This window comes from Ursus maritimus, unplaced genomic scaffold (assembly GCF_017311325.1).
Source record: "Ursus maritimus isolate PB19 unplaced genomic scaffold, ASM1731132v1 scaffold_7, whole genome shotgun sequence".
In the NCBI taxonomy this organism is placed as follows: Eukaryota; Metazoa; Chordata; class Mammalia; order Carnivora; family Ursidae; genus Ursus; species Ursus maritimus.
In genome coordinates, this window is record NW_024426885.1 from 70588559 (window position 1) to 70603580 (window position 15022).

A 15022-nucleotide genomic window follows, 5' to 3' on the forward strand; every position below is an offset into this window, starting at 1 on the left:
GCCTCGGACCTGTGTCTGAGCCCCAGTCCTGTGCTCCTTAGCTGTGGGACCCTGGGACAACTGCTTGTCCTCTCAGAAAGCTTAGGTCTACACTGAAACTAACATAACATTACGTATCAACTACACTCAAAAAAATAAAATAAAATAGAACAAAAACCTAAAAAAAAAAAAGCTTAGGTCATCTTCTATGAACTCAAACTAATAATACCTACGACTCCCCTTGTCTTTTTTAAAAAAAAATAAATTTATGCAAAGTTTCTAGAATAAGTTTTGGAAGAAAGAACATGGTTACCAGATAAAATGAATATTTTCCCATCTCTGAAAGCCAACTAAATGAAAATAAGCCATGAATAGATTTCTTTTTCATTCATGGTGTATTATTACAGCAAGATTGCACTTTTCACCCCAATTCTCAAGAAAAAGTTAGGTAAGAGATCTAGTTTTCCAGCTCAGTAGTTTAAATACTTAAATCGTTTTCTTAAACACGCTAATATATTTTGGGGGTAATTTAATATATCTTAATATAAATTTACTGGAATAGTACAAAGATAAACAGCAGTAAAAACATACTTGCATGTAGGACAACTCAGTTAAAAAATACAACAAAAGGATAAACTTTATCATATTATTTTTTAAATCCTATAAATGCCACTTAGTTTTCATCAGTAAAGAATCTGCTCATATATTTTTTTTTAAATCCCAATGTCGGTGCTATCCAGGAAATTGGAGTAGGTGAAATTTGTACGTGTTGTAAAGACGAGTCCTTGAAACTTGTTCTTGGAAACATTTTTCCTCACGTTACTGCTTTCTACCCCACACTTACATCGACGTCCTTCATCAACACAGACTAAAATGAAGTCATTCACGAGCAGTCCTGTGAGCAGACCTCCTCGACCTCACGGGGTGGGGGGGTAGGGGTGCTACTCCAGTCACAGCGGCGCTCACGCGGCGTGCGAGCGGGAAGCTCTGGCCTTAAACACGGCATGTGTGGGAATGACCAGCACACACAGCCGGTGCGCAACATGGCTAACCCGACGGTTCTCACCTCCTTCAGCAAAACAGGGCAGCGTTCTAGAAACACAGATCCTGCTTGAAATCCTAAGCAACTGTGCACCTTGGATACTGAAAGGGAGGGTTATAAATTGGAAGTGTAGTGGATTTTTAATGACTTCCGAGGTCAAGGAGGGCCACAGTACCAGACCAATGACAAGAGAGTGCCTTGCTCCTCCGGCACGAGACACGCTCGGCAGGCCTGCCTGCTGTGGGGGCTTCCCGAGAACCCTGCACCACATGAAGCAAATCCATGCTACAGGGCGCTGGCTCTCAAACTTCGGCCTGTTGTACAATCACCTGGAGGCTTTGTCAATACAGAGGGTAAGCCCCCACCCACAGTCTGATTCAATAGGCTTGGGACAGAGCTGGAGAATTTGTTTTTCTAAGGAGTTTCCAGGTGGTGCTGGTGTTGCTGGTCTGGAAACCATACTCTGCAAACCACTGAGGGAGAATTCTTTACACTCCTTTTCGCTTACTGAAGCTAGAAAAATGGAGGCAACAATGGTTTTAAAGAAACAAAAGAATCGTTGGCAATTACTAATCACCTTAATGCATTTTAGCCCCGAATCACCGGTCAAATCTTGCTACCATGAATTTTAAACACTGAGTGTAATTCTAGAAAATGCAAACTAATCTGCAGTGTTGGAAAGCACATGGGTCTTGTCCAGGGCATGGAGGAGAGAAAGGTGAAGTGGAGGGGAAGGATGAAAAAGAGGTACGAAAACACTTTGGAGCCTGATACATACGCGTGTTACCTAGCTATGGGGGTGAGTTTCATACAGACGTAGGTCCAAACCCACCACACCCTACAGCTTCAATACATAGACTGTGATGTCTGTCAATTACACTTCAACGCTGTTTTTAAAATCTGTTATACAACTGCAATACTTCGGGACTATTCGGGCTTATTCCACATCTCTAGATTTCTTGGTTAATTTTAAGTAGGCACATCACTTGACTACAAAATCTTTACACCAAATCCTTTGAGGGACTGCCTGAGTTAAGTATACATTTCTCCAAATGTATGTCCCTTAATCTCAGCGTGTCCGTCCGAGGTCTGACAAGCCTTCAGTGCTACTATGTGTCACTTTCCATGACTCAGAAAGCCTGCTCTGAAAGCTCTTCCGCATGTTTGCTTATAGGTGATGCTGGTTTTGTGTGGGTTTGCTGCTATCACTTTGTTTTGTTGTCTTGCATACCACGTGTCCAACACTGTGTATATGTCCATATATGTGTGTGTACGTACCTCATATCCACCCTTACCTCCCACCATTCCTTCTTGGGCTCCACGCCACAGACAGACAGATGACAGATACATAAATACACAGACAGATGCCTACCTACCTTCAGCTCCCTGGATGCAAGTTCGCCCAAGCCTTGTGGGATACTCCTTCCTGCTTTTCTCCTTCATTTCTGCCCACTGGTCAGATTCACCCATCTGGTGACCTCCCTCTACTCTGCTGGTCTACCCATTCCAAGTAGGTACGCGGGTTCCCAGCCTAGTGCTTATCACGTCTTTCAAGGCACTGTGCTTGGATTATCTGCTTCCCTGTCAACTTCCTTGCTAGATGATGCTCTGAGGGAGAGAGCTTTTGTCTCTGGGACTCCAGAGGCTCTTAGAAAACACTTCATAGATGCCTGCGGAGTCCACAGTGCAAAATCTATCTGTACTAACTATGCCAAAACCCAAAGAAAAAGCTACTTTAGATGTAGAACCTGAGTGAAAATAGTGTTTTGGCCAGTAAGTCCCTATACAAAAATAAAATTCAATAGTACATGTATTTTATGTTCAGAAACTCAAGCTAATTTTTTTTCTTTGGAATTTATTAACTTGCTCTGAAAACTGCCCCAGTAATTGCTAATTAAACTTTATAAAGGCACTCGGTCAAGGACATTAAAAGTCAAACAAAAATATTAAAACACACACAAATGCCTCCTTTGCACTTGAAATCAAGTTTTAAGTGTTTTAAAAACTTAAAATAGCCTATTATATTAAACAGTATATTTTAAGTCCTAGAAATATTAAAGAAAAAAATTCTAAAAATATTGTTTCATCTGATTTTGAATATTTACTCAAATCTGATGCTGTTATATACTCTGAATTATAAAATAAGTTCTGAAGACATTTTAGGGACTTTAATGTATGTTTACTCTAGTAAGGACGAAAATTTATTTACTTTTATAGGCCTAACAAAAGAATCCTCCAAGTAACACCATAGAGAATTTACTAGACGGAGAATGAAACACGAAAGAGAAATGTTCTAAGAAGGAAAAACAGATAATTATTCTTCCAAAATACATGAGTTTATCTGCTCATTTAAAACCTATTCCACGATCAGATTAATCAGTACATGAAAACGACTCAGTCTGAGACAAACCCAGGAAATTTAAGACACGTTAAATTCAAAGATGCAATTTACCCAAATTATCAACTAAGGACTTGAATGAAGAAGAAGCATTAGAAATGTAAAAAGAATCCTAATTAATGAATCTGCTAATAGTTCTTCCCTCAGTGCAGTCTTACACATTTCCCCAAAGAAGTTGGAAAATGGATCTTGACTAAATATCTGGGAAAAAGAAAAAACTAACAAAACCATCCTTTCAAACATAATTTTTCTCTAAAACTACTTTTCACAATCAGTTCATACTACATGTGATGTTTTGAAAACAAACACACAAAAGACGCACAGATTTATCTACAAATATTTCCACTTACAGAGGCTTTAAAAACACATCTGCAGTATCTAGCCCGCAAAGATTCAATGATTGTAGAATAAATGTGTCTCTGTCCAATTCCTACTCTGGCAACTTACTAGTTTCTTAACACATACAAGAGTAGTTTAAAATCTCAAGTCCTAGACCAGATAAAGTACACGTTAGGAAACGTATTTCCACATTCTGCTTATTCACATTATTTGGCCGAAAATACGAGTTTGATATCAGTAAATCAGCACACATTTGGTTAAGCTTATATCTGGATTGGAAAAACTAGTTAAAAGTTCTTTGAAAATAATGTAGTGATAGCAATCCATATAAGTGATTTCAGACTTACTTTCCCAAGCAGGTGACTTAATATACTCTTGGACGAGGTTCTTCACGTAAGCATTTAAAGAGGATGTCTCAGGAAGTCCAATGGAGCTATAAGCCGAGGCTCGCCTGAAACAGCTTTCATTAACACGCAACCAATCACAGAGCTGGGAAAGAAAATAGTTATTACGTTATTTTGAAAACCTAACTGAGCAAAGGGTTTCTAATTTCCCTAAGGCAATTTTCTTTCTTCCACAATAAACTGAATTTAAATATCTGAACACAACAGGGGCACCTGGGTGGCTCAGTCACTTAAGTGTCTGACTTCAGCTCAGGTCGTGATCTTAGGGTCCTGGAATCGAGCCTGGCGCTGGGCTCCCAGCTCAGCAGGGAGTCTGCTTGTCCCTCTACCACTCCCCCTGCTCTCTAATAAATAAAATCTTAAAAATCTGAACACAGCAAGGTAATAGAACATTTAGTCATGACTGAGTTCTACAGACAGTGCAGATAGAAAAAAATGTGTATCTCTATATACACACGTGTGTATATACACATGAATATACGAACTTCATTTACAGGCAAGAATTTTTAAAGTACCTAATATGTAGTGCACATCTTAATAAGGTTTTCTAAAGAACATCTCTGTGAAAAATGACACATTATGTAAACCAAATTACAACCTTAAATTGAAGTTAAAATTTATTCCTGCTTCCTATACTAAAACAAGGGTATGTTTGTTTTTGTATTAGTTATAAAGTTCCTACCCTCCTCACAAGTCTATTTTCTAACATGTGCATTTTAAAATATAAACTAAAAAGAGAAATACTAGTCCTTCTCTGTTACAACTTTTAGAAGATTTGCAAAACTGAAACTCACAGAATTCATCTTTGGTCACATGAAATTGTGAATTTTGTTTTGAAATTGAATTATGTTCTCAGTTTTCTTTTCATAGGAAAAGATTCTTACTGTACGAATTCAACATATGAATTTAAATACAAAGTAAATAATTATGAAATAAGTCTCTCTAAAAAGTAAGAATGTTTTAAAAAGTATTCCTTGCATTAGGGTTAACCAAAATTACATTTAAGGAGACAATAATACGGGACTAACCAAAGACAAACTTGATGAACAAACGACTCAGTCAAGACTGAGACCAACATCCCATTGGTGGTGATGAATGAGCAGTTCGATAACACTGAAGAAGTCGCTCCGTGTAGGTATCACGTCGGATCATTGTAAAATCTAACAGTGAGGTCAGCCAGGATACTGACCTTTCAACAGGATGTACTTTTTCTTTATATTTCTCTCAAACTGGCCAGACTAAGTTTCTGAGCTATTGTTATGAAATGTGTGAGGTTTTACAAACCTTGCATCTCCCACAAGCACCATCTTAAAACTGACAAACTCAAATTTGTATTTGCTTCTTCTAACAAATCTGTCAGAAGATTCAGAATGTTTTCTCTCCAAAGAGTTTTCATGTCAGAATTATGGTTTAAAATGGCATCTACCTTGCAGTCACTGGGAGACAGGTTACCTTGATTTCCTATTAAAATACAAATCTCGAGAGTTTATTTGCATACTGCCAAGACAATGAGAAGATGCCACAGAGCGGGAGAAGATATTTGTAAAAGACAGGCAAAATATACAAAGAACTCCTAAAACTTAACATTAAGAAAACAACCAACCCGATTTTAAAAATTGGGCAAAAGATCTAAACATACGCCTCATCAAAGAAGATATACGAAGAGCAAACAGCATATGAAAAGATGCTCAATATCCTATGTCACTAGAGAATTGCAAATTAAAACAACAAGATACCACGACACACCTCACAGACTACACCAAATGCTGATGAGGACGGGACGTGGGGAACAGGAATTCTCCTTCACTGCTGGTGGGAATGCGAAATGGTACCGCTACTTTGGAAGATAATTTGGTAGCTCCTTAAAAAACTGAACATTTTCTTAACATGTATCCAGGAACTGTGCCCCTTGGTATTTATTCAAATGAGTTGAAAAGTTATGTCCATACAAGAACTCATATGTGAATGTTCATAGCAGTTTTATTCATTATTGCCAGAATTTAAAAACAACCAAGATGTCCTTCAGGAGGTGAATGAAAAAACGGTGGTACATCAGACAACGGGATGTTATTCAGGGATAAAAAGACATGAGTTATCAGGCCACGAAGAGCCATGGAAGAACCTTAAATGCATATTTCTTAGTGAAAGAAGTTAATCCAAAAATGCTTCATAGTATAGGATTCCAACTACACGACACTTTGGAAAAGGCAAAACCATGGACACAGACAAAACACCAGTAGTTGCCAAGGGTTGGGGGGGGGGCGGCACGAAAGAAGAGAGGGGCGAATCGGTGGAGCACGGGCAGTGAAACTAACCTGTGTGATACTGGAATGGTGAGTACATATTGTATGTTTGCCAAACTTCAAAGAATACACAACACAAAGAGTGAACCCCAATGTAAACTATGGACATTAGTTAATAATCATGTATCAATATTGGCTCATCAATCATAACAAATGCACCCCATTAATGCAAGATGTTAATAATCGAGGGGTGGAGGCGGGTGGTGAGGAGGTGTATGGGAACTGTGTACTTTCTGTTCAATTCTTCTGTGAACCTAAAACTCTGAAAAATAAAGTCCATTAATTTAAAAACTTACTTAGCTTGAGCTACGTGAACTTGCCTTTTCCATAGGTTAAAAGTGACTGAATATCAATAATCTTACATGATTCAACATAATAGAGATTTATACAATAATGAGAACACTACTACTTTGCAAGTTAGACACTACAGCCAAGTCTACGCTAAGGGATATATTTATATTTATATTTATATATGCTTCTATTTTTAAACCAAAAGGTTTAAAGTTTGGGTTCAGCTATGAACCACTAGATGTAAGCTTCCTGAGGACAGTGGCCACGTTTATCTTGCTGACCATGTATTCCCAAAACCCAGCTCAGAGCCTGCTGTGTACAAGGTGTCCAATAAATAGTTTTCAAAAAATAAAGACATAAAGAGATAAGTAAACATACAGAAAGAAAGTTAAAAAGAAGGAAAAATATGAAGACAAGTTAGTGAATTAGAGAACGGAGAAAATCAGGGGAACAAATTAGGAAATCCAAGGGGGCTGCTTGCTAACAAACAATCAAACACCATCTGGCTGGTCAAAGGGGAAAGGACCACAATGGTGGAGTGCACTTACACTCCGTGTGGACCAAGCACGGTCTGAACATCCTCACGTGCCTTTTCTCAATGAAACCTCAAAGCTCATACCATACATACACTGAAATAAATTCCAGATGGATCAACCACAATTTACAAACTAGACATATCAATGCAATGAATAGACCTCATCTGAATACTTGAACAAAGCTGAATATAGGAACAAAATGCAAAGAACAAATACATTTATTGGACATCTGGAGCAATTTCAACACCAAATATTTGAAATCTAAGAAATGATCGTTAACATTTTTAGGTATGATAAGAGACTATTTAGGCCCTTTCAAAGTCTTTATCTTTTAGTAGCACATATTTCCAGATGAAATGATAAGATCTGAGACAAAAGTCCAACAAAAGGAACTGATTAAGTAAATTCTAAAATATCTCATTGACTGAATTTTTAAATATTATATAGTGAAGATTTAGCAACATGTTAAAATGCTCAAATGTAAGACAAAAAATAAAATTCAGAACAGTATAATCGTTACTTTGTGTAGAAAATCATATATGTTAACATATCGCTTTAAATATAAACCTATATACTGAGAAAGCAAGACTAAGAATATGTATACTGAAAAATTAATAATTAAGCCCAAAAATCTGGATTTAATTTGATCGTAGACATTACAGGTGATTTTTATTTTCTTTACATGGTTCTGTATTTTTTAGATTCCACCTAATTAGATGCATTATGATCAAGAAAATAAAATGAAATTCTAATTGCTAAAGACCCCAATTTTCTTTTTCTTCATTCCCTCCATTACCCTGCTGTATGTCCTTCTGACTCCACACCTGAATTATTTGAACACAGTTCACGCTGATTTCTCATTTCCCTCTGTGCGTACGCAGACGGACTTGCCTTCTAAAAGATATAAGCACATCCTTGCCCTCCGTGATCTCTTAGGCACTGGAGAAATAGAATTCTTTTTTAAAAAACTCCCTGTCCTCAAGAACCATAAAACCTGTAGAGGACACAGATTAGGATTCAACCAGCTATACGATGGGTAAGAGCTAACAGGAGTAGCGTGAACGGTGTTCCACAGTTTCAGACAAAACAGAGAGGAGGAAGCAGACCCCTGAAGAGCCCACACAAAGGCAGCACCGTGAGGCCAGTGGGCGTGCAAGGCCGTCTCGGGGGAGGAGCAGAGTCTCCGCGAGAGCAACGGCTGCAGAAGACGAAAGGCGTTTAGGATTTCATGATGGGTTTGATGCATAAAGTTAGAAAGAATCAGGAATTACCAAAATGTCAGACTTGGGCAACTGGGTAGATGGAAGTGCCATTAACAGACAGAGAAAACCAGAAAGAGGAGGTCGGTATCACTGTTTTTGAGTCTAACTCATCCTTATTTTTGACCCATCTCATCCAGAATCGAGATCCACCCACGAGCTCGACCTTCTCATCTAAGTCCGTCTCTACCCCAGACATTCTCGGGTCCTCCTGTAAGATTGTTAGCAGCATTATTACTTAGGTTCACTCAAAGCAAATATACAATATTTAAAAACCTCTGTTGGTAGATTACAAAGCCATCACTATATTTTACATAAGCGATTAGTAGTGAGTTCAATTAGAAAACAATTTTTTATAACTTTTCAAAGACCTTATCATTAAATTATTTTTCATCTCACCTCTGTCCACAATGAGGTTCCTCGTCCTAAGGACTCCTCTTGTCTCAGAGACATGAGAAAAGTTGAAACATCTGAAAGTGACACCTTCTCCTACAAGGGGGAAGGAGAGAGGAGGGGGTCAGAGCAGTTTAACAAAATTACTCACTTAAAAAATTTTAATCTAATAAAATGAGATCACTATAAAAGCAAGCTAACACTCCATTTAAAGTAGAATACTACTAGTTAAATCAAAAGAAAGCTACTTTTTTTAAAAAGAAAATGTTTTTTAGAAATGATACAAGCAATCAGTGCGTTATTATATAAAGTGAAAGATTATTTTCTAAGTCCATGTTCCTTACGATCAAGGTTACTATCTTAGAGAAGAGATGGTCAGAGTCTAAAAGCAAAAACAAAAACATTCTGTAAGAAATTACTTAAGCCGAACAGTGATGCTTGCTTTCAAAGCCATGAAAATGACCCCGTCTTATGAAAACCACAGCAATCTTTTCATCCCCTTAAGGCTGCACATCTTGAACTAAGATACCTTGCTCTAGGCCAGGTGTCAGCAAAACCACTCACAGCTCTTTTGTAAATAAAGTTTTAGTGGCACCCGGCCACTTTATTTATAAACTGTCTATGGCGGCTTTCAAGTAGTTGTAATAGAGACCATGGGATGTGCAAAGCCTTAAAAAACGGACTTTTTCTGGCCCTTCACAGAAAAGCTATGCTAGACCCTATTCTCAGCAATAGTAGTGAAGGGGCTCTGTAAAAAACAAAGATACTACATACTCCTTGAAGATCAATTTACAGGAAGACGTGCAGAAAAAGTGGAAACAGAGGAAACCAGGCAAAAGCTGCCAAGAGTCCTCTCCCCAGGGGAGTCACCCAAGTTGGGTTAATCTCCCCAGCAACAAGCCGTGATAACGTATGAAATGCTGTCAACCAGGGAAGCTCGTTAGAGACTCATGGCTCAGGGTTTCTGTTGGGAGCTGGTCACACAGGCACTTCTGCTGAGCACCTACCAAGACTCCAGACTCTGAGAAGGAAAGACGGTGTAAGTATAAACCATACTGCTTGTGTAAACACCGGGCACAGTCCATCCCTCTTCCCAGTTAGCATAGGAGGAACCCTCCCGAAATCTACATTCTGGGCCTCCAGCAAGGACCAGGCTGACCTTACGAGCAAGGCTTTCTAATGACAGCATCACAGACCTGCTATGTTGACACGTTTTTGCACACTTACGGAGAAAGACTTGTAAATTGAAGTATCTTGAGTAAAAAAAGATAAACTTACCACATCTACCAAATTCATAGCTGTTTGAAGAAGATAGCCCTGAGCTGCCCCTCTCAGCAGAATCTGATGGGTGGTCATAGTGCACTGAAGAACATCCCTGACGTCAAAACACAAAAACATGCATGTCCACGGTCCCAAAGACAGTTCCGGTAACTCGTAAATACTGACAAGCTGATTTACAGTACCTACACTTCCCAATGCAGAAAGTCACTGTCAGTACACCCTCAAGGCTATTATTTTCCATTACGGTCTCTGGTAGAGCTCAATTTTGATATAAAATATATCTCTTTCAAAGACTATAAATAAAGATACTATTAAAGAATTTCATATTTTTTGAAATACTTTGCAATCAATATTACTGTTCAGTATTTTATCTCTAGTTTTCTACATTATCAACATAATTTAAGAAAACCTTACTGGCCTTGTTTTAAAATGACCAAAATCCAAGTAATTCATAAAACAAAATTAGTTCAACCATATAAATAGATTTTTTACTTCTTAATACAAAACCAAGAGCTCAAAAATAAGAGCTCAAACCCCCCTGCCAATATTAACTAAAACCACTCACTATAGATTAAAGCAGAGGGGAAAACAAAATTTACTGATGGAAAGTTACTGCAGATAACCCTATGTGAACATACGAACACATGTGAACGCAGAGTAAATTACCTGAGAGCAAGAAGCCCTTCTATACCCAGGGCTTTACATCTTGGAACGTTTGCCAAAGCCTTAGACAGAAACAAAATGGGAATGGCACACCAATGTCTACTTGTCATCTTCTGAATAAACTTTAATAGGAAACTACCTGAAAGAAAAGGTTTTAAAATATCACTGTTGCCAAGAAGCACACGGAAAGCTGCCCAACATCATTAGTCAGTAGATATGAAAATGCAAATCAAAAACCATATGTGACACATAAGGTACAGTGCAGAGGACCACAGGGGAAGGGAGGGAAAACTGAATGGGAAGAAATCAGAGAGGGAGACAAACCATGAGAGGCTCTGGACTCCGGGAAATGAACTGAGGGTCGTGGAAAGGGAGGTGGGTGGGGGGATGGGGTAATTGGGTGACGGGCATCAAGGAGGGCACATGATGAGCACTGGGTGTTCTACGCAACTAATGAATCATTGAACATTACATCAAAAACTAATGATGTATTATATGTTGGCTAATTGAATTTGAATAGAAAAATAAATTTAAAAAAAGCATAATGAGATAGAACTTCACACCCAGTGAGGATGGCTGTCGTCAAAAGGATAGTAACGAGTGCTGCGCGTGGGAATGCAAAATGGTGCGGCCGGTGTGGAAAACAGTTCACGAGTTAAACTGAGTTACACCGAGAATTACGATAGGAGCCAACAATTCCACTCCTAAGTATATACTCGAGAGAACTGAAAGCGTATGTTCATACAAAAACTTGTATGTTAATATTCACAAGAGCATTTTTCGTAATAATCAAAAGTGGAAACCATCCAGATGTCCACAACTGTTGAAGGGATAAATGTGAGAGATCTGTACAGTGGAGTATCATTCAACCACAAAAAAGAATGAAATATTGATACACGGATCATTACTGCATGACTCATTCATGGATGATGAATCTTAAAAACATTATGCTAAGTGAAAGAAACCAGACATAAATTAAAGGCCACATATTATAGGATTCCATTTACATGAAATGTCTAGAATCAGCAAATCCGTAGAGAAAGGAGATTAGTGGATGACAGAAGCTGGCGGGAAAGGAGAATGGAAAGGGATCGATGATGGGTGATGAAAATATTCTTCCTGGGAGTGATGAAAATATTCTGGAATTAGTGGCGATGGTCCTAGAACTTTGTGAATGTACTGAAAACCAACGAAATGAACACTTTGAAAAGATGAGTTTTATGGTCTGTGAATGATAGCTCAAACCTATTGGGTAAAAAAAAAACAAACAAAACGTTACTTCAATCTCATTCCTCTAAGATAAGTACTCTACTATATTATAGAGATTCTGATAACCATGCAGCTATAATAATAAAAATAAGTTTAAGGTGTAAATCAATTTTTTTTACTGTTAGAAACCAGTGCTGTGTGGGAGAGGTTAAAGAAAAACAGGATAAGAATTACTGATGGTAACTGGCCTCTGGTTTGTGCGTACAAAAACGTGAGATCTCTCTCATCGCCATTTCTTACCTACCCTGGATCTGGTCACTACTTTTCTAGCTTGAGATGCCAACGGAAGGTGCTCCGTTCTGCCTTCTCTGCTAATACGTGATTTCTTAAAGACACTCAAGTAATGGAATTAGTGATAATGTCTGTTTCCTCTGATCATCACTGTAGAATGACTTAAGAAATCCTTAAAAGCTCCTAAAAGGAGCTCGTGCTTTATGTTTTATTTATAAAATAACATTTTATGTTATTTATTTATAAAATAGCATTTATCTTATACCTTCCAAGTACCTAGCACAACACATGTAAGATACTCACTGGAAACTGTTGACTGAAAAATGTACCAAGTACAAACTGAGTAAACATTTTAGTTGCCCTCTCTTCTGTTGGACTAATTAAGTTCCCACTTTTGCCTAACACCTCACTCATGGCACAGGGGAGAGGGCGATGGCCGAGCTTCCGTTTCACATTCATTCAACACACTTACAAGCATACACTGCGTGCTGGCCCTGGCCACGGACAGCAGGTGCTCAAACCCCAGGGGCACTACCTCCATCCTCTCTCTCTGCCAACATGGTCAGCAAAGCAAACCCCAGACTGCTTACACTTCTGACTTCTGGCAAACTACAGAACATCTGAGTTTCCTTCTCCATGAACTAATTTTTTAAAGAAGTAATCAAAAGAGCCAATTTTCTAGGAACTTAAAGTTGAGATACACGGATCATCTTTTTGTTTTTTTAATGCCTGGCTCCTGAGTCATTGCTTCACCCTATTTGCAGACAAAGTACAAAAGGAAATGTGTATCTGTTGCAGACCCAGGATCACTTTATAGGCCACAAAGACACGAGTGAAAAAAAGGACCCAGGGAGTTAAGTCCTTCTGCTGCTGAACAAACAAAGTAACACCGATGTTGCTCTTTGTTTACCAACTTAGCTCATCAGAAAGGAAAATAAGTCCCTAATCTGAAGAAGTGGGTATTTCTAAAATACAAGGTCTACATGAAGCAAGTATATTTTTCTTTTACCTGTCAGGTTCCTATCTACAGAAGGGCAGTTTTGACACAATGGATATTGTGTTTACAACTTTTTCCTGAACCCAGGTCTCTCTTTCGTCAACCAATTTTACTGATTTTTGGAAAGCGAACAGAGAAAATTAGAAAAGATGGCCAACGGCAGCACACGTACTAAAATGACTCCCACGTCCTCATTTCGATACTGGTAATACGTGTTATGTATAAAGGCAAAAGTGTGTACCCAATGACAATGAACGCCTGTATAATTCTGACAAAATATGTATGTTCCCGAAAATTTTGACAATACTGATTATAATAGTCATAGGATAGCGCTTATCACCAATATACTAAAAATTTTAAAGCTAATAAATTTCAAAACTCTTTACTGACACATACTCTTTATTTCTTCTGGAAGAAGAGAAACATAAGTGGCTAAAAACTTCTGTAATTTCAATCCCAATGGAGAACCACTTCCTATCAGCTGGCCTGGGGACCTATAGACAAATGAGGGAAAAAAACAAATACTTAAAATTTACAAATAAGTAATACTGAAACTAAATGAACTATGGCTCGAACGTCTTTCAACAACAATCAGGACATCTTTTCCTGAGCCTGCATTTTACTTTTCAGTGAAATTCTGAAGATCCTTCTGAATACGAAAACGTCAGGACCTTCTAGGAAAACGGACATAAGTTAGTATTGTAACATTCTAAGTAGACATAGATCTCCTTTTTATGATACTTTCCCTGACACACACACAACTATGAATGTTGCTAAAATAGCATCATCTTAAGAAATTCTAAAAGTGATCATTTTCAATCATATTTTATTATTTCCAACATATAATCGAATGATTTTAAATCTTTAAGTATTAAATAAAATAACATTTATAGAAAAACATATATGAGTAACTAACGACTTCTGCAAGAACATTTAATTGTTAACATCTACTAAAGTCATGTTCTTCTCTTGCTATATGCTTCCGCCAGGAACATTATCTGTTAATTGAACACATTAGAGTGCGAGAAAACTGAAGGCATTTCACAATAAATGTGTCTGTCGGCTCCTTTAGAGGAACCAAGTAGGTTTTACTGCTCTCCAGCTGTCTAACTGCTTCACAGAACTATTCAACAGTAATGAGTTATTTGAAAACTAATTGGCAAATCAAGCGCTGCTATGCTCTTTCAATATTTATTAAATAGGATTAAGTATTAGTATAACTTAGCACAAACTAATTTAAACGTTTCAAAGAAACTGGCAGTGGGGGGGAAAGGGGGGTGGTCTGTTTAGAGGTACACCGAACAGACCTGCAAGTATACATTTAGTTCATCAGTCTTCAAAAGATCAGAGGCAGGGGACTATTCTGCAGGTGTAATTCAAGAGTACAGAGGACGCCAAAAAACGAGGCTATGGCACAATACTGACAAATTCTCCTCGCCGTCTAACTGTTTGAAGAGAAGGGGCAAGGAAGTGACATATTCACAACCACGGCAGCCTCTGTCAGATCTGGAAAGGGCAAGGTTAGCGAGCCCTGCGGCATCGGACTAGAATCAGATGCACTGCTGTGAACTCGAGGTTTTTCACATGGATGGTGGCGGACGGATGGACAGACAGACCCTGAAACAGACACAGACGGG

General features: G+C 38.3%; 1 protein-coding gene across 3 annotated transcripts in view; it reads right to left on the reverse strand.

Annotated features, from left to right (window-relative positions):
• The window catches only part of TARBP1 (TAR (HIV-1) RNA binding protein 1), an 85559-nt gene that overhangs the window by 58726 nt on the left and 11811 nt on the right, over window positions 1-15022 (reverse strand). For all 3 annotated transcript variants that reach the window (XR_005833217.1, XM_008689657.2, XM_040624301.1), the window contains exons 6-10: window positions 13782-13879; window positions 10892-11027; window positions 10223-10319; window positions 8951-9040; window positions 4106-4247 (exon numbers count right to left, since the gene is read on the reverse strand). Coding sequence is in view for 2 of the 3 variants with exons in the window: in XM_008689657.2 (XP_008687879.2) it covers window positions 4106-4247; window positions 8951-9040; window positions 10223-10319; window positions 10892-11027; window positions 13782-13879 (563 nt within the window). In the remaining variant the exon portion in view is untranslated. The remainder of the gene's footprint in view (window positions 1-4105; window positions 4248-8950; window positions 9041-10222; window positions 10320-10891; window positions 11028-13781; window positions 13880-15022) is intronic.